The sequence below is a fragment of the Centroberyx affinis genome, unplaced genomic scaffold, assembly GCF_046629955.1.
Source record: "Centroberyx affinis isolate AG114_WGS23_722 - 3 ecotype Tasmania unplaced genomic scaffold, CSIRO-AGI_Caff_v1 ptg001490l_1, whole genome shotgun sequence".
Lineage (NCBI taxonomy): Eukaryota > Metazoa > Chordata > Actinopteri > Beryciformes > Berycidae > Centroberyx > Centroberyx affinis.
This window is the reverse complement of record NW_027279955.1, coordinates 14,809-34,716: the sequence shown is the minus strand read 5'-3', so window position 1 is coordinate 34,716 and position 19,908 is coordinate 14,809. Positions and strand designations below refer to the sequence as shown.

Genomic DNA, 19,908 nt, shown 5'->3' with positions numbered 1-19,908 from the left:
TGCTACTTTATACTTCCACTCCACTACATTTCAGAGGGAAATATTGTACTTTCTACTCCACTACATTTATTTGACAGCTTTAGTTACTTTTCAGATGGAGATTTGACACAATGGATAATATAACAAGCTTTTCAAATACAACACATTGTTAAAGATGAAACCAGTGGTTTCCAACCTTTTTGGCTTTTGACGTACAAAAGTAAAGGATCTTACAAAAAGCAGTGTGTAGTCGGGTCACATTTCAGATGTCTATGAGTTGTTAACAGCTCCACCAAATGGTGATTTTTCCCTCTAAACCTCACATGGTTTCATTTCAATAAATGTTCAAATGATCCAATATTTCAGCAAAAATCAAAGATTAGAGAAAAAGTCCAAAAACTGAAAACAGATTTGTGTATCAGAACTTTGTTTTTCCTTCTTTCCTCTCCCATTAATCATCTCACGACCCCTCAGATTTATCTGGTGACCCTTTGGAGGGGCCCGACCCCTGGGTTGGGAACCACTGGACTAAACTAGCTAACTGTATATAAAGTAGTTAAAACTAGCTCCACCTCCAGCAGCTACAACAGTAACATGCTGCTTACACACTGATGCTTCAGTATTAATAATCTAATGATGTCATATATAATAAAATATCAGTCAGAGGGACCAAACCACTACTTTTACTTTAATACTTTAACTACATTTTGCTGCTAATACTTATGTACTTTTACTTAAGTAGGATTTTTCATGCAGGACTTTTACTTGTAATGGAGTATTTTTACATTGCTGTAGAGTGTCCGCTAAATGTCCTAATTGTAAAGTATAGTACTGTCCAGAGGTTTCAGAGAGTCTAGACAGTCTTAATATAATAATATATTATTTCAACCAGCTGACAAGGTGGATTTCATTCAACAAGAAATGATCAGGTGAAGCCTAGTGTCAGAGGAGGTCAGATGGTCCAGAGGTTAGAGAATGGTAAACAGACTTGTCTTGTAAATTGAAGATTTCAGGATCAAATCTCCACAGTCAGTGTTGTGGTGATTAACAGTTAGACACCAAGCTCTCCCTGCTGACTCATTATCCCTCTGGATAAAACATAGTGTTGTCAAGTGCCCCAGTCAAAGCAGAGGAGATGCAGCACTATATAACCCAACACTCCATCAAGCTGCAGCATGTTTTCAGTCATGCCAACACATGAACCACCCAAGTTGAATAAATGTCAAACAATTCCACATATATAGTTCCAAGTTGTAAGTTTATTTTTCCAAAGTTATATATTAATATAATAAAAATTTCATGGAAGTGCTTCATGTGCGTATTTACGTCAAAAACGTTTTTGTTTTTTATTTGCATTCATGTATTTACAGGTTGTCAAATCTACAATCACAAATCACCTGACAGGGGGATTCGGTTGCACTGGTTTTCAGATTCAGGCAGAGATTCATCCTCCGATCCACAAATGTGTGTTGCGTTCAAATACTGGTGGGAAGGTCTGCCATTCAGCTTTAACGTTAAAATCTTCACATATAGTGGCACGAAGCTAATGATGTATTGGTACGATGTACTTAACTTCAAGTGCGTTGCAATGAATTATGAACAAATTATAGTCCCATCATAAGCAGAGATTTCACAATATAATCATCAGGCAAAATGTTATATCAGGTCATTAACTATACAGTTGCCCCATAAAGTACTCAATTGCCTACATTTTGGCAACTTGTGTACACTATATCATGCTGTGATTATAATAATCATCATCAAAGCACTGACAATGTGCTTATTATGCACTTACAATGCCTTATGAGCGCCACTTTAATTATTCATTCATTCATTCATTCACTGGAGCTTATCCCAGCATGCATTCAGCCTCACTGGCTCCATCACAGAACTAACACAGATAGATAGACACTCCCATTGAAAACCTATGGGCAATTTAGAGTCAATCCACCTGACTGTGGAAGGAAACCAAGGAGAACACAGAGAACATGCAAACTCCACATAGAAAGGACAGGGAATCAAACCCACAACCTTTCTAGCTACAGTGATAACCACTGAAATGCTGTGATGACCACTTCAAGTTAAGTTTCCAATTCATTTTTTCAATGAAACTCCAGTAACTGGCAAGATAAATAACATAATCCAATTTAAAATGTGAATCTATCCCTTAAACAGAATACATTTCCACATGTCTGCATATTCTGTTCACGCCTTGAAGCCTTAAGGCTTACTTGAAAGCTAGTAAGATATCTGAGATTATCTAGAACACTGTGGCATTGTGAAACACATCATAAATAAAATAAAAAACATTTACATAACTGATAAAGCTCTTTTGAAAATGAGCAAATCTACCGAGAATTATCACACGATACGTCTATCCACAGACCGCTATCATCTCAATCTGTCTGACACTTGACAGCTCACAGTATTCTCTTGTATAGTATGATGTCAGGCTTGTAGAACAGGACGTTGGTTTCACCAGTCCTTGCTCTCTGCTGCTATCCCGTCATAGAGAGGAGTTCCTCTGTCTGGATCAGGCCTTTGTTGTACAGACTGAGCTTGGTCCTCAGTCTCTCCTTCGCTGGGTTTTCCACCACACTGATATCAGCTGAAACACACAAAACACAACAACTAATGACTTGAAATAGGCTAACACGTGTTAAATGTTAAACATGTTATACCGACCATGCTAACATGATATACAGACCAAGACATGAAGTTGATGAGGAAACACTATTCCTAGTACTGCTATTTAGTAGTATTACTATTTTAAACAATTATTATAAGAGCATTACAAACACAATGTGAGTGCATGACAATTATTCTAATCAGAGCCCGCCATAATCACCATGATATACATAACCAGTTACGCTAAGTAATGCAAACTTTGCAAATATTTTTGTGTCAAAATACTTGTCTTCGCATAACACATGGGAAGTATTAGTATGAACTCTGTATCCAATCCATAACCAGATGCATCATCCCGCAAACTTTTGCCAAGATCAGACTGGTGGTATAGCAGTTATAGCCTTTCAAAGTTTGAAATTTTGACCTTTAATAATAGCGCCTTCATCAGGCCAATCAGTGCTAAAATGTATCATCCCTCCAGTTTTAGCTAAATCAGACCAGTGGTGTCTGAGATATTGTTTGAGTTAAAAATTGGACCTTCAATTATAGCGCCCCTATTAGGCCAATCAGTAATTTGTAAGGATAGCTGGATGCATGTAGCAAGTTTCATCAACATCTGGTCAGTGGTGTTTGGGATATCAACAAACAACAAACATGTGAATGATGGTGAAGGATGATGGAGAACAACTAATGTGGAAACAGAGAGAGATTATGCTTCTCTAAAGCTACATATCTGAAGAAAACTCACTATGGAGTGTGTCTGAGTGGTTGGGGGTGAAGCCGTTAGCCCTGCAGTCCTCACAGGTCTGTCCGGCTGCCTCGGCCGAGCAGCTGCACTGTACAGGCCAGCTGCTGTACAGGTCTAGTCCTGCTGCCTCACCCTGTGGATCCAAAGAGCTGCTCAGGAAGGTCACCTCCGACTGGCTGCATTCGCAGGGCGTTGCCTGGCCCGGAGGGGCTGGGGGGTAACGGACAGGGGAGCTGTACTGCTCATCATCCTCTACAGGTATGGAGGGTGAGGGGCTCGGCCGGGCGTTGGGCAAGATTCCATCATCCAGAGTGTGGGGTCGGGCACTGGACAGAGTTCCATCATGTAGGCTGTGGGGTCGGGCGTTGGACAGAGCTCCATCATCCAGACTGTGAGGTCGGGCGTTGGACAGAGCTCCATCATCCAGACTGTGAGGTCGGGCGCTGGGCAGGGCTCCATCATCCAGACTGTGGGGTGGGGCGTTGGGGAAGGCTCCATCATCCAGACTGTGGGGTTGGTCGCCAGGTGGGCAGCTGGGCAGGGGAAGCAGCTGACTTAATACCTGCAGTACCTGGGGAGATTTTTTAAATTTAGATTTATGGCATTTATCTATTCTCCAGGGTGACTTCCTATGATAGTAGAATAAGGTTCGATTCAGAGATCTGCAAAAATTACAAGCAACCAAAAATAAGGAGGACAACATCTAGATCTTAGTGCAGTTCCTGTGACCATAGAGCCATCATGTAACAGTGCAGTGCTCCACCCAGAAAAAGGAGGGTTGTTCCAGGGTTCTTTGAAGGTAATGGTTCTGTATAGAACTGTAATGACTCAAATAATCCTCTGATTTGTTAAAATAAAAAACTGGTAAATCAGAATAAAGAACCCAGAGTGGTTCTTAGAAAGTTCTTTTAATGCTGCTGGTTTGGAACATTTCATTTGTTCTTTAAGAGTTCTTTACAGCACCATTTGATTTGTTGATTTATTGTATCAGAGAGAGTACTTAATATACTTAATGTTTGTAGTGTTCCCAAACCTCGCGAGGCCACCTAGATAAACCAAAACTAACCTGGGTGTGTGCCACAGAGCGCGACTCCTGGCCGCATGATCTCGTAAGGTTTAGGAACGCAGAAGCTGAATACAATGAAGACTCGATTCATATTAAATAATTGATCAAATTTCGTTGCAAACGATCGCATGCCCTCAGAAGACTTGGATTATGCTGCACGAGCTGTATGGAGAGCATTTCTGGACATTTTTGCCCTTTTTGAAGCCTAAAGGACTGGCCTCCATTTACGGGAATTGTTTGGAAGACAGCTTCTCCGGCAGTGAGCCTGATGAACTCCTGGTAAGTTGAATGAAGAAAAAACACTCATCTGAGTTTGTACTGGCATGAGGAGACAATGACCAAATTCAAATTTTTAGGTGAACTATTCCTTTAATATATGGAGCTCTGCTGGCGAAGAACTTTGTCTTTCTTTGCTTTTCTGATGTGTGGTGTGCCCCTCCCCCCTTTAAGTACCTAGGCGCACCACAGTACATACAAACCTCTTTCCTTCCCTCGGCTGAATACAGCAGGTGAGCGATTAACATTAACGCTTGGGGAGTGCTCTGAGTGTCTTGTTGAACTGTTTTTTTTACAGGTCAACAGCATGCTACAGTGGCATGAAGTGGTTGATCACCATCTTCGCAAGCTAGCAAACAAGCCAGCTAGACAAGAGACAATACAATTAAGCCTAATTGTATTGTCTCTTGTCTAGCTGGCTTGTTTGCTAGCTCGTGAGCTGGCAGCACTTGCCTCTCGCTGTGCGATCTGAGGTCGGGGACCATATTTCCATCGGCCTGATCACCCTGTACACCAGAAGTACCTGTGCTTTTCCTTTGACAGCGTAGCCTAGGAATACAATGTCCTACCATTTGGCCTATCCCTAGTTCCGAGGACATTAACAAAATGTGTTGATGCAGCCCTGACCCCTCTAACGCAGGGAATAACAATGTTAGATTATCTTGATGACTGGCTTCTATGTGCCTCACCATATCGGGCTGCAACAGACACAGTCCTTCTCGTGAAACACATACAGGAGCTAGGCCTCACACTAAATCCTCAGAAAAGTCAGCTGGTCCCCTCTCAGGTCTTTGTGGGCATGCATACTGACTCCTTCCTGATGAAAGCACAACTTACAGAGGAGCGTGCCCAGAAGGCAAGATGTCACATCAGCCACTTCATTCAAGACCAAAACAGCGCTCATATGTCAACGTTTGATGGGTCTCCTCTTGGCAGCCTTACTGTTAGTCCCGTTAGGTCTGCTACATTTGAGACCACTTCAAAGGTGGTTCAATGCCCATGGTCTAAACCCCAAGGAACACAGACATTGCCTTCTGTCTGTGTCCAGGAGCGTAGTTAAGGAGTGCACTCAAAAATCTGGAGGAACGTGGACTGTCTCAGGGAGTTTGCCTAGACACAGTGCCCAGTCGGAAGGACGTGGGATCCCACCTGGGTCAGGTGTCATATAAACATTCTGGAATTCAGAGCAGTCCAGTTAGCACTTCAGAGTGTGCTATATAAACCACCAAGGGGGCTTGGGCTCACACTGCCTCCACATGGTAACATATGCCGCTTTTCCACCGCATGGTACCGGCTCAACTCGCCTCGACTCTACTCGCCTTTTTTGGTTTTCCATTGGGCAAGTACCAGGTACCAGGTACCATATTACCTGGTACTTGCCCAGGTTCCAAGCGAGCTGAGGCGATACCAAAAGGTGACGTGAAGGGGGTACTATCTGCAGTGGAAAACCAAGTGGTACTACCAAAAGCGAGTAGAGTGGAGTCGAGGCGAGGCGAGTTGAGCCGGTACCATGCGGTGGAAAAGCGGCAATACATTCTTCTGCTATGGTCAGAGAGGAATCTAGCCTCTCTGCAAGCTGTGCATGTCCCAGGAGCCCTGAACATTGCGGTTGATATGCTGTCCAGGGACGACCCACTGGAGGGAGAATGGAGGTCATATCCCTGCACTGGGAGATATCTGGAGAAGCCCAGGTGGACTTTTTCTCAATCAGGCAGAACACTCATTGCCCCCTACTGGTTTTCGATGACCAGTCTACCATTCGGCCATTCGGTCTGGATGCACTAGCACATGAGTGGCTAAGAACAAGACTATACGCCTTCCTGCTTTTTCCCCTGATCCCAGCAGTCCTGGACAATGTCTGGGAGGCCTGCCATCAGCTCTTACAGCCCCAAGATGGCTGAAACGTCACTGGCTCAGGCCTAACCCTTCACTTCTGCCTAACATTTTACCCTCTAGCCATGTGAACAGGGAACTGGTGCTAACAGCTTTCTCCCCCTCCTCCTCTATATCTTGTGAGGCCTCTCTCAAAACAATGACTATCACATTGGATTGTTGCTGCCATCACACTAGCATGGCTCAGCTGGACTGTCCCTACCCTCCTCAGTGGTGGCACACTCCACAAGGGGAGTATCTCTGTCTGACATCTGTATGGCTGCCAGTTGGATGTTTCCAGGTACCTGTGTGAATGTTGCTACCCCTCTTAGGCCACATCCACACTAATACGTTTTCGTTTTAAAACGCATAACTTTTGCTACGTATACGCCTAGCGTCCTCACTACTCCGGTGTTTTCGGACCCCTAAAACGGAGACTTTTGAAAACGTTGCTGACCCCGTTTTAGTTCGAAAACTCCGGGATTGCGTTTTAGTCTGGACGGGCGGAAAGGAGACTTTTGAAAACGATGACACAGACGCCCACATTCGCTCCCTGATTGGGTCTTATCAGTCATGACATGTCCTTCCCTGATTCGTCACGCCCCTATCACATGACCCTTTTCCGGAAGAAAACAAACAACATCAGCCTTGACTACCAGTGGTTAATTCAACATGGATAACAAATTACAGGCGTTGCTGACCATGTTGTCTATGCTAGCAGCTGTTGTGCAGTTAAATTCTGCATTTTATGCTACTACTGCCTACATGTGCAGGAGGCAAGCTATTATTCGAGCGATTTGCAACAATTCTCGTGTCCAGCGGCGTTATCAGCCCTACTTTTCGCCATTGCTGTTCTCCCTCCGTAGTATTTTCTGCAACTAAGCAACCAACCACAGAGTAGACAATCTGCTTCCTGTTTACACCGGCACGCACATGCCCAGTGTACATGAATGGTCATGTGATATGTGTTAGTATGGACAGAGATTATTTCTGAAACGCTCGTGTGGAGAGAGATCGTTTTCGTTTTAAAACACCGTTTTAAAACCATTTCCTCTCTTCAGAGATGGCAAGGTGTCTAATCTTGAACTTTTGACTCAATCTGGCTCAGCAGCTACTCTAGTATTGTCTCCCAACAGAGTGACTAGCATAGTCCCTGAAGCGAACCATGGTTCTATGAACTAGGTACTATACCAGTCCAGCATTCACTTCCCTCATAGCCTTTGGAAAATTACTGTGCCACAGATTTTGCGCTGCACAACGCTGCTACTGCTGAATTTTATGAATATGGGCCACAGTATATAGCAGGGCTGGTACTGGAATAGTTCACTGGTTTATTCCCAGGCTAACTCACGGTCTTCATGTTGGGTCTTGTGCGGTGGCGGCTAGCGGTGCTGTCTATGGCCAGGCCCAGCAGGCTGAGGGCCACAGCAGCTGGCCACTGGCCAGCCGCTGCATCCACAAACCGCAGACATGAATTCTTACCGCCGTTATCCTCCACCTCAGCAGCCAGCACATCCCTCTGATAGAGAGACAGACAGACAGACAGACAGACAGACAGACAGACAGACAGACAAAATACGAGAAAGAGAGAGAGCATATGGTTAAGTATGTACTTTTTCTCGAATTTCCCCGAGGGGATTAATAAAGTGATATCTTATCTTATCCTATCTTATCGTACTACATTAAATAACATGAGGTTATCGTTTCAACTACAGTATTATTGTGTGTAGCATTGATGACTCACCAGCAATGTATGTTTTGGTGTCTCCTCTATAACTTTGCGTCCTGTGACTATTTCCATTATAAGCTGAGAGCAAACAAAATGTAATTAATGGGAATGAAAAAAGTGTGAAAATGTTGTCTCTCAAATTGATCTATTCATATTTTTATAGTATTTTGTTAATACATATTTGCATATTATGCATATTTATATATACAGCATATATTTCATACATAGTACTCTATATTCATACAAGCAATCAAGCCTATTAGTAACATCTGTACATACAGTAACAGTAAGTGAACCCATACATGTAAGTTATCCATAGTCTTTCCCATATTTCTTACTCACACAGTCTACTTAATATGTTGGACTTGTCAGCAGCATATGCTTATATAAATAGGCTATATACTCTTTGTATTGCTTTTGTTGATTTTTATTGTTTTCATTGCTCTTATTGCTCATTTTCTACTTTTTTTTGCATATTTTCTTTTCCCTGCTGTATCCTATTAATATTTGCTGCTGCATCAACCCAATTTCCCCACAGAGATCTATAAAGTTTCATCTAAAGTCATATTAACTTATTTCAATTCACCATTCCAAAGCTGTAAACATCCAGGCTAAAGGACAGCTTGCCATCTCGGATGTACTCCTCGGGCAGGTATCCCAGGTTGCTGTGGGAGCTCGTATCCAGGGTGATGGTACAGCTCTGATTGGCTGAATGAGGCCGGAGACGAGCCAACCCAAAGTCAGACAGCTTCGGCTGTAGGCCCTCATCCAGGAGTATGTTAGCACTGTGCAAAGAAGCCATAGAGACTAATTTGGGGATTTTTTTTGTACTTGACAGTAGGGAAGATGAGAGAAAGGGATGATATGTAACAGAGGTCTCAGGACAGATTTGAACCTAGGGTATTGCTAAATACTGAGCCTCCAGGGTGCCCAGTGAACATTTATTTAAAAAAAAAAAAAAAGAAAGGGATATTTTTTTCTTTGAGACAGCAGGAAGGCTGAGCGGGACACAAACCAGAGGAGACACAGGGGTGAAGGTTCTGGCTGGATAGGGATGTAAAAGAGGCTGATGTATAAGAGGTGGACTTTTACTTTGGAGTAACTAAATCACAATCACAAAGGCAGCCACAAGGCCAGTCACATTAAGTTGAATACCAGTTTGGGGCATGTGCCATGTGGCCACAGCATCCTGAGTGGTGCCTTAGCGCATGTCATCCCCCTCTCTCTCTCTCTCTCTCTACTTTGAACTGTGTAATAAAGGGAAAAATGCCAAAAAAAAAATCTTTATAAAAAAAAAAGAGGTTATGACAATCAACACATTTATACGTGCGGTTTCATAGCAACATGAGGCAACCAAAAGATCTCAGACATAGAACATCAGTCAAAAAAAACTGTGAAATGATTTAAAGGAATAGTTCACGCAAAAAATTTAATTCAGTCATTATCTACTCACCGCCATATGAATCGAAACTCGAAAAGTTTGTTAGTCCATAAAATAGCAAGTATGGAGTATAGAGTAGTTTTATGGATATTTTCTGCTCTGTTTGGAGCTCTAAAGATAGGTCCGTAACGACTTACGTTTTTTTTGAGAACGCTGCAACGACTTTGTGCTGGAAAGCTCCGGGACTGTTTTATGGACTAACAAACTTGAGTTTGAGTTTCGATTCAAATGGGGGTGAGTAGATAATGACTGAATTTTCATTTTTGAATGAACTATTCCTTTAATGTGTAAAGAGGAACACTGAAGAACCGTGACGACATATGCGAAACAAAGACAAACTGCATCAGCAGAGAGGAACAGTTAGCTCATTTACGCCTTGTATCAAAAGGGCATCTTTAGCAGCCACATAGAAAACAGTTCCCCCTGTGTTTTCCCTTGCAATATGCAAATTCCATCCACAATGACAGTAAACATTTGGTTTCATTTGTACCGTGAGTCTCATTCATATCCAACCGATGGTAGAGGTTTTCATGTATAGCCTGACGGTGTTGGGGGGGGGGCAGGGGGGGGGGTAGAGATTATGTATGTGGCTTGGAGAAACATTTCCATTTACACTTGGCAAACTTGCAACCACAATGACTGTCAAACAACCTCCTGAGGTGGTTTAAGCAATCGGATTTGAATCCATCCCCAATGCGTCTTGGGTGCATTTACATCTGGATTTATATGTGGATGAGTACGAAGGTAGTCGAGAGGGGGTATGAATTGCAGCAACAGCTCTAGGACGCACTTCCCTCTATCTTTCTATTACTTCCTGTTGACATGGCACGCCAACAACAGAGTTGCGTCAACGGAAGGTCAAACATATGGACGGTCACATGACGGTCACGTGGTTCATGTAGTTCCCGTTTGAATCCATTGTTTTCTATAGGGAACAGTGCTGACAACAGTGACTTTGGGTATAATAAACAATATGACAGCTGTTTTACAGTATTGCAAACTGACAAGTTAGATGTCTGTAATATTTACTATTTCATATTATGGTAGAAATGACCTCAAATTAGAAGATTAGAGTGATTGAGGCTTGGCGCTTTTACTAGTCAATGATATTATTCACTATTCACTGTGTCACATCCTAATGTAGCCGAATTTTCAGATAATATCACCAGAAGGTATGAATTGAATATCAATCCATCCAGATAGTCCATTCAAGTGTTGTGAATCCAGTAACAACTGACAACAGTAGGGGGCAGTGAATGATGCTCAGTGTGCTGTCATTGAGTTACTTGTGAGCGGTCTATTCAGTTTATGACCTAAAGGCCCTAGACCTACAGGAAGGCACCAGTGACTCATATGTAACTATTGAGGTGCATCAATGCACATAGAGCACGAGTACATAAAAAATGTACTCTCTTACTCAGGTGTAAGTCTATGGCAAGAGTCTTAGACAAAGACTTGACAGGACTAGAATAAGTAATTTACAAGTCTGAATGTTCTATCCCATTAACATACAATTAAAATAACAAGGAGGACAATATGGTACATTTACATCTTCACATATACTGGCATAAACAACTATAGTAATTTAATTTATCAATCAGAAATCAACCATCGTTAATAATTGGCCTGATGAAGTGAATGGAGTTGACACAACTCTTTCTATCTCAATGGCTCTGCACACCACCAGCCAGCTGTTGCCATAGTTGCAGTTTATGTTTTCAGTTTAGTTTACATATTGGAGATATGCAGCGCTGCCTATAGACCATAAATAAAGACTCCTGCATCGCATCATTAGCGCAGTACACAGATTGAGGAACACTGAGCAAAAATGCGGCTAAAATTGTTTGGTCTATATAAGTCAGATAAAGCCTTTTTGAGGATATTGTGTTATTGAAATACATAAAACTGCCCACATTTGAATGGTGCAGCATTATGAAAAATTGCAACACAGAAACTATATCAAAACTGGAATGCCAAATCAGCTTACATAGGATATGCACAGTTTCTATGAGCCATCGTTCTGTTACATTCAGCGTGGATTCAGCGACCTAAGGGATTCTGGGATACACAATTTGTGGAAGAGAGGAAAAATAAGGGAATGAGGGAGAATAACTGCTCCCTAGTGTAACAGATGTTGCCTCCACAAATATAATATATAGGCTCCCCACTCTCTCTCTGCAGGCAGACACTGGAGCACTCCCACAGCGAGGAGTCTTCTTTAGTTTTAACCCATCCCCACTACTTCCCTGCAACCTTAATTAGACACTTTCTGTTTTTCCCATCAACTGTCCCTGTCATGTTTTCAGTGCCGTTTGTTTGTTTGTCTGTTAGCAGGATTACGGAAAAACTACTGGCCCGATTTTCATGAAACTTCGTGGAAGGGTGTAGCATGGGCCAAGGAAGAACCTATTACATTTTGGAGCGGATCCAGATCCGACTCACGAACAAGCAATAATAGCACAAACCTTGGCGGAGGTCTGCGCTCTCAGAGTGCCCTTCTAGTTCCTTATTTTATTGTGAACCTTGCCTCTTTAGTCCCCTGGGTTGTCACAACAGAGACATAACAGGGTAGTAGCTAACCACCACAAAGCCAAGTGTCAATTACCACAGACACCTCTGACACAGTCTCAGCACAAGCTTCACAAAGCTAGTATTTATGGCAGGGCTTACATTCAGAAACCACTTGTCTCAAAGATGCATAACGCAGTGTAAGGAGCACAAAACTTCTAGCGCTGAGCAATGGAAAAAAGTTATCTGGTCTGCTCAGTCATCTTTTACCCTTTTTGGTTGGTTTGGATTTCCACTTCCTTTATCCCTCAAAGCACTGGTGGTTTTCCTTCTTGAAGAAAGCTCCAATATCTCAGTTCCAGATGCAGTATGACTGATGCATGACTCATTAGATACTTGATAGTAATATATTGCTAGGTGTTTCAGTCTCAACCACAAAACCAACTCTGGACGTGACAATTTAAACACACAATATGTAAATTTCTGCCGCTAGTGGTCTCTCAATCAAAACAATAACAAAAGACGGAGTTTGATGACGTCGTGAAGTAGCGTGGGATCATGGGAGTTGTTGTTTTCATTGTTAAACAACCACCATTGCCGTACGGTTTCTCTCAGACAGACGGTGCTCTGCAGTCAGCTTCTCCCGGTTAGGATTCCTTCAGTGTTCATCGTTCAGGAGGTTTTTACCGGGAGCCGAATTATCCGCAGAGGTCTCCTCCTCTCCAAAACAAACGGACCCGGTGATTAAAACCGGTAAAAACACCGAATAACGTTTGCTCAGCTTGTTTCTCTGATAACTTCAGATCCAGACGTCCAAAGACTAAAATCCTTCATCCGGTTAAAAGATATAGTTAAAAACGACCAAGATCTAAAAAATTTATCGTAAAAATGTGGCTTAAAACTAGATGAAAAGTCAATTTATGACAGAGCTTCTGGAGGACAACCACAATGCTGACACATAGTAGAGGGGGTAAATGGGATCTGATGCCATTGACAGGCGACCAAATGAAATGCACCTTGATTAAAATTACGGGTTTCTCTAGGTTTGAAAATTGTTGGAAACATTTGGGATAATGTAAGTACATAACTCAACAAAATATATAACATAGGTCTAGTCGTTTTTAGACATTTGAATGCGGAAAAGTTACATATTGGGCCTATCCTTGAAGTGATGTACTTTTTCTATGTACGTTAGCTGACTGCTTCCTGTTTCAGATTTCGCCTCGGTGGTATCCACGGCAACGAGTGAGTTGACAAGGCCCGTCCCGCTCACCCCTTTAATGCAGTCCTGCACCCCTGCGCCCTTGCAAACTCAGCACTTCAGTCAACAAGAGCTTTGTCCGCACACGTGTGTGTTTTGCTGGGTAGTACCTGGAGATGTTGCCACAGATGACTGGGCTGGGCTGGGCTTCATGGAGGTGATGCAAGGCCTTCGCAGTACCCTTGATGATGTTGAGACGCTCCGGCCAGGAGAGAGGACGCTCACCACCCTGTAGAATAACACGACATGCTAGATGGACTTCTAAATGGATGAAAATAACTGAACTATGTGGTCAGTCCAAATTAAAAGCCCTGGGAAAGTGGAACTGACATCAAGTGGGGATCTTTTGCCCATTCACCAGAAAGGCCATTTAATGGATATACAAACTGCTTTTAGAGATCCTAGAAGCTGCCCAGTACAACCATGCTCTTCTGCTATAGGGCCCTGTAACAACGCATTATGTAATAACACTGCATTATGTAATAACTCAACAAAATGAAATACATTTTCACTTCATTATGTAATAACACCCGCATTTTGTAATAATCTGCTGCATTTTGTAATACACAGCCTGAACGCAATATGTAATAAATTTCCCCGCATTTTGTAATAAATTATTACATATTGCGGTGGTTATTACAAAATACAGGAGTTGCACTTGTTTTTTGATGAAAATGTAATAATATGGTGCATTATGTAATAACCAACCAAAATGGATGTCTTCATTCATAAACATCGTTATAATATTATAACAACAATGTTTATTTTATGCATTCTAGCATGAATCATACTGACTCAAAATTCATTTTAAAAATATACTATTAGTTCAGTAGATTAGTATCTTTCATTGGTCAAAACTACATTAAGTGTCACTGTATTCCTTAGCTTAATAGAAACTGTACTTGAGGGTTCATAGAGACATAGAAACTGTACAACACTGAGTGTCCAACATGTCCTTCACTTAAAACAGGCCATAGCTTACATCTGGAAACTACTAAACTACATCTAAACTACAAACACTTGAAGTTGCTTTAACCAAGAAAATCCACAGCATACAGCCTAACAACACACTGATTTGCAGTGGATTTCTAATATAAAAACAGTTCAGTTTTAACTTGCGTTCAAGCTGTGTATTACAAAATGTGGGTGTTATTACATAATGAAGTGAAAATGTATTACATTTTGTCATGTTATTACATAATGCGTTGTTACAGGCCCTATAATTTCTGTGATGCCGTAAACACAGATGGAATTGCAGAATTTATGTTTAACAATGGAATTCTAACAAACGCAGAATCACCCAGAAATGTAAGATTTCAGGGAAATTGCTTCAATGGTAATTTTCTATCACTGTATAAACAGAAACTTGTCTGGGATACTCTAGAATATGTAATATGTATTATATGTATGTGTATTCTGCCCAGGCTAGGTATAACATATCACAGACAAAAACACATTTTCTAATCAACAGACAGATAGAAGGCAGCTGTAGTAGTCTACCTGATGGTGTAGTTTGTTGTAGAGGGATCCATTGGGTAGGTAGGGATAGACCAGACAGTAGTGGCCCTTATCAGAGAAACAACCCAACAAGTCTAAGATGTTTGGATGCTGGTACCTGCAACACACCACAACACATTAAATATTGGATACGGACTACAAGATAAATATAGAATAGGCATTCTGGGAGAGAGGGATTATACATACAAATGATGGACTTCCATCTCTGTTCTGAACATATCCCACAGCTTCTTCCAGGAGGCCTTATTTACCTGGAGGACAACAAACACGTGACAAATAAGGGATAATGTACAGGGAGCCGGTCATTATGGCAAAATAAAACCCCAATATAGTGAATCAATTTTGCATAGCTACATACCAAAGACGTTAATCCTTTGACACAAAATATTGATTTAAAATTGTATTTCAAGCTAAAGGAATTGGCAAGGTTCTGCCAAAAAAAATGGTTTAGTGTACCGCAGTGTACCCATAGCAACATCTGTAGTTAACATCCATAGATACACTGTAACAGAACTGTAACCATACATTTCTGTAGCTAGCATCCATGGCAGTCTATGATTCAGAGATAACAGTCCTCAAAATGTGTTCATTGGCCAATCAGAATTAAATATTCAACAAAGTAATAATCAAGTGTTGTCTACCTCCACTTAAAGGAATAGTTCACCCAAAAATTTAAATTCTGTCATTATCTACTCGCCCTCATGCCAGTTGAAGCACAGGTGAAGTTTGTATAGCAACCTTCTCCAAAACAATTGAAGTCGGTGGGGTCAGTTCTTTAGAGCAGTGGTGCTCAACGTGGGGTCCGGGGACCACCAGGGGTCCTTGAGGAGGTTCCAGGGGGTCCCCAGCAAATTGATGAATTGTTAAACTTCACCATTATTTAATTATTTAAACCGAATACAATGGCTATAGTGAAGATTTGCGCTAAATAATGGTGTAAATATAGGTATCTTCCCGTCATGTATGGCTTCAAAAGACTTGGATGTATGGCAACCTCCCTGTGTGTTATGTGGGCAAAGAAACTTCACCTGTGTTTCAGCTGGCATGAGGATGTGTAGATAATTTTTGGGTGAACTATTCCTTTAATCAACTTCTGTATTTTAACTTCCCCATCCCGGAATTAGCAATCCGCCCTGGCATACCTGTTTAAATAGCTTCACTGCAAAGGTTTCATTTCCCGTTTGTGCTCTGTATAAGTCTGCGAAGTGGCCCTCTGCGATTTTCATTTCACGATGAAAATCTCTGGTTCCTTCAACAATATCTTGGAAAGTGATCTTAGGTGGCTGTTTTCCTCCCATTGTCAGGACAGCAATGTTAACTGGAAAACACAGGCAGATCAGCAGGCACCCACACATTCATACTAATTCACACATCCTAAAAACCCAGCGTGCGAAGTGAAGTGAAACTTCAACACTTGGCAACAAACAAGTTTTCAACCATAGTCAAAGGGGAGATTCTAGTGGAAATGCCTCTTTACTGATCATCAGTGTGTGTAGCATCTACAACGTATGACATGTGAATTATTCCATTTCAGGGCTTTTCAGTTTTTGAGACCCATGGTGAGAAAATGTGACAACTTACCAGGACTTAATGCTTGACTTGAAGGACTCTCATCTGGGTGGAGTTTCTTACCAGAGAAAATACAGACATCATTTTCATTTAGCGCTCAACACATTAAAGGAATAGTTCACCCAAAAATGAAAATTCTGTCATCATCTCCTCACCCTCATGCCAGTTGAAACACAGGTGAAGTTTGTCCATATAACACACAGGGAGGTTGCCAGCCCAACTCCATAGCAGCCTTCTCCAAAACAACTGAAGTCAGTGGGGACCAGTTCTTCAGAGTTCCAGAAAGACCTACAGTATATTTACACCATCATTTAGTGCAAATCTTAACTACAGCTGATTGATTTGCAACAAATAATGGTGTATAGGTCTTTCTATTCACAGTGTGATTGTTTGGCTGTTTTTGTTTTGGAAGTCTAAAGAACAGGTCCCCATTGACTTCAGTTGTTTTGGAGAAGGCTGCTACCAAGTTGTGCTGGCAACCTCCCTGTGTGTTATATGGACTAACAAATTTCACCTGTGTTTCATTTGGCATGAGGGTGAGCAGATGATGACAGAATTTTCATTTTTGGGTGAACTATTCCTTTAATAGAGTGACCAAACTGTTTTTATTCTACCTTGTGCACTTCAGCTGGCGAGATCTGCCTGGTGAACTTTGGCAATTCATCACTGGAGGCCAAAGGTGACTCTGAAATACAAACATTGCCCAGGTCTTTCACGAGCATTCAATGTGCAGAAATTATGGCAACTATATAGTCTGATAACAGCATCAGCACAGTTTGTTGACGTCAGACACGCACCACAAAAAGAGGAAGCAGGTAAGGGGCGTACCGAGCCGACGCCCATGAAGCGAGTGCAAACTGTAACTTTATGTAAACTGACCTTGAGGTTTATTGGTTAATTGACCTTCAGACAGGAAGAGCTGCAGCGCCCTGTGATGGCCCATGTCCCGCAGCACCCCGAGCAGGTCCTGCACCCTCGTGTTCTGCTGGGCCCAGGACCACAGCAGCTCCCTTGTGGGACTCCGGCCTGCCGCCTCCAAGCGCTCCGACAGACGCACCTCCGACCAGCTGGGGGCGATGCGGGTGGCTGGAGAGGAGGAGACACATTAGATATAGTATATAGATGAGTAATTCTCAACGTTTTTCCCTATCAAGGACCCCGAATTTAGTCCACATTAGGGCCACGGACCCCCATTTGATGAGATTTTGTCTCTCGGACCCAAATCTGAGAATATTTTTATTGTTAGATATGATTTGTCCAGAATTCCATGACTATCTGTATTGCAGGTAGAGAGATAACAGTCAAACTATGATCAAAACAGTCATTCTTCTACATTCTCTAATTGTGTTAACTTCTTGTAAATGAAATAATGCTTAAGTTTAACAATTCATCCATTTGCCGGGGACCCCCCTGGAACCCCCTCAAGGACCCCTGGTGGTCCCCGGACCCCACGTTGAGAACCACTGATATAGATTCTCTGGTCAATAGCGAAAAGACAGTAGATACAGTAGGCTATAGATTCACTGGTCAATAGCAAAAAGACAGTAGATATATTTAGTAGGATATAGATTCACAGGTTAATAGAAAATACATTAGATGTAGTCGGATATAGATTCACAGGTTAATAGAAAATACATTAGATGTAGTCGGATATAGATTCACAGGTTAATAGAGAAAATACAGTAGGATTAGACACTGACTGTACAAAATATTAGGGACATCTTCCTGATATTGAGCTGGAGGCCCTTTTGCACAATCCACATCTCAATCGTCTGCAATACTGGAAATCCTCCTCTATCTCCTCTATCATCTGCTTCAGTTTACATCCTTTGTGCTTGGAGTAGATTTGGAGTATAATCCATAAAGCATAACGGCTTTTACCTGGATTCAGCTCATCAGTGTACTTCAGGAAAAGAGTAAGTGTCCCTAATATGTTGTACATTCAGTGCATAAAATTACGCCCTACACTGTATTTTGTGTGTGCGCCTGTGTTGTCATTATCATGTGTTGAAAAGTAACTCAAATATAGTATAATGTATATGCTGTGTTGAAAAAATCTAGTCTATTATCATTAATGCTATGTTTAGTCCTTTTCAAAGTGTAGTTAAAAGCAGAATATAGATTCTTATCTACAGACTACCCACGGATGTGGTTGGCATCGACGGATAGGCTATCTCTATGAAACTCGACTCGACCAAAGTCAGTAACCGTGACCGAAGCTGTTTTTTAACTCACCCAGTCCACGCCAGCCGAACCTGTCATCCCCGCTATCCATGATTTTACAAAACTTTTCAATGATAAACGGAGGGACATCGTAGAGGAACGTAGAGGAGTCCATAACGGCACTGTTCATCAACAAAGCAGCTGCGAGCCTTACTACAGCCCGTACGTTAGGCTACTACTGTGTTGCTCAACTCTGGAAACTCCCCCCGCGCTTGCACATGCATGACGACTAAAGCCACAATGGAACAGTCAGTAGGTTAGTCAGTGACTGTGATGACCACAATCACCCAAACATCCTGCGTTTACCTCTCCATATATATCCTCTTCGGTCTTCTTTCTTTTTAGCCTTCAGACATGAATTGTATGCACAGAACGTTAAACACGTCGCCTAACTCCATTAAAGATATGGACATTTAATGTTGCTTTGCTAATCAGCAGACGTACACACCTGTTAGAGCACGAAATTCGGCAAGTAGCACTTTTCTTCAAATAAAATTTCAACTACCTTCACGCTCGCGCGCCCAGAGTGTATTTTGGTGGAGGGTGATTGGAGGCGAACCAGTAGGCAATTTTATTTACAGAAATAAGTGCTGCTTGGTGGGATATATGTATGCCGAACTGGAGATTTACAGTCTATTGATTAAACATGTAAAAGATTATAGGCTATGACATATTCTGCGAGGTGTTTACGTTGACCAAAGAGCAAAGAAGTATTAAATTGACAGATTTGGAGAGGGGGTTGTAGCAAATCTTTATTGAATACGAGTACATATGCATAAGAGTTAAGAGTGTGCGGTGGTATTTTTCTGCATAATTTCCACTACACTATCATAAACAGCGTTACATGTATTGCGCAACCCCAACGACAGCCCGTCGTAGTAACAAGTGGTCCCTCATTAGCCCACACTGTCACCGGCCAGTAGCCTATTTAGCTATTATTAAGACTGTCTTCAAAATACCACACGAAACCACACGAAATGAAAGTGACTCACCTGCACTCACACTCCACGGACCACTGAACAACTGGTCCGGACTACAAGGATCACACCAAGGACCGCTCCACGGACCACTGAACAACTGGTCCGGACCA

The 19,908-nt window shown here is 42.0% G+C and overlaps 1 protein-coding gene across 1 annotated transcript; it reads right to left on the bottom strand.

Moving 5' to 3' along the window:
• Nucleotides 1–1,228: 1,228 nt before the first annotated feature.
• On the bottom strand, nt 1,229–18,967 carry LOC139650418 (interleukin-1 receptor-associated kinase 3-like). The gene is made up of 13 exons (XM_071527084.1): nt 18,831–18,967; nt 17,475–17,681; nt 17,210–17,280; nt 16,608–16,653; nt 16,169–16,344; nt 15,213–15,277; nt 15,009–15,123; nt 13,619–13,737; nt 8,885–9,083; nt 8,314–8,376; nt 7,921–8,088; nt 3,356–3,926; nt 1,229–2,587 (listed from the first exon to the last, which is right to left on the bottom strand). Exons 1-13 carry the CDS (start codon nt 18,946–18,948, stop codon nt 2,478–2,480), a joined length of 2,028 nt encoding a protein of 675 aa, XP_071383185.1. The 5' UTR covers nt 18,949–18,967; the 3' UTR covers nt 1,229–2,477.
• Nucleotides 18,968–19,908: the final 941 nt, after the last annotated feature.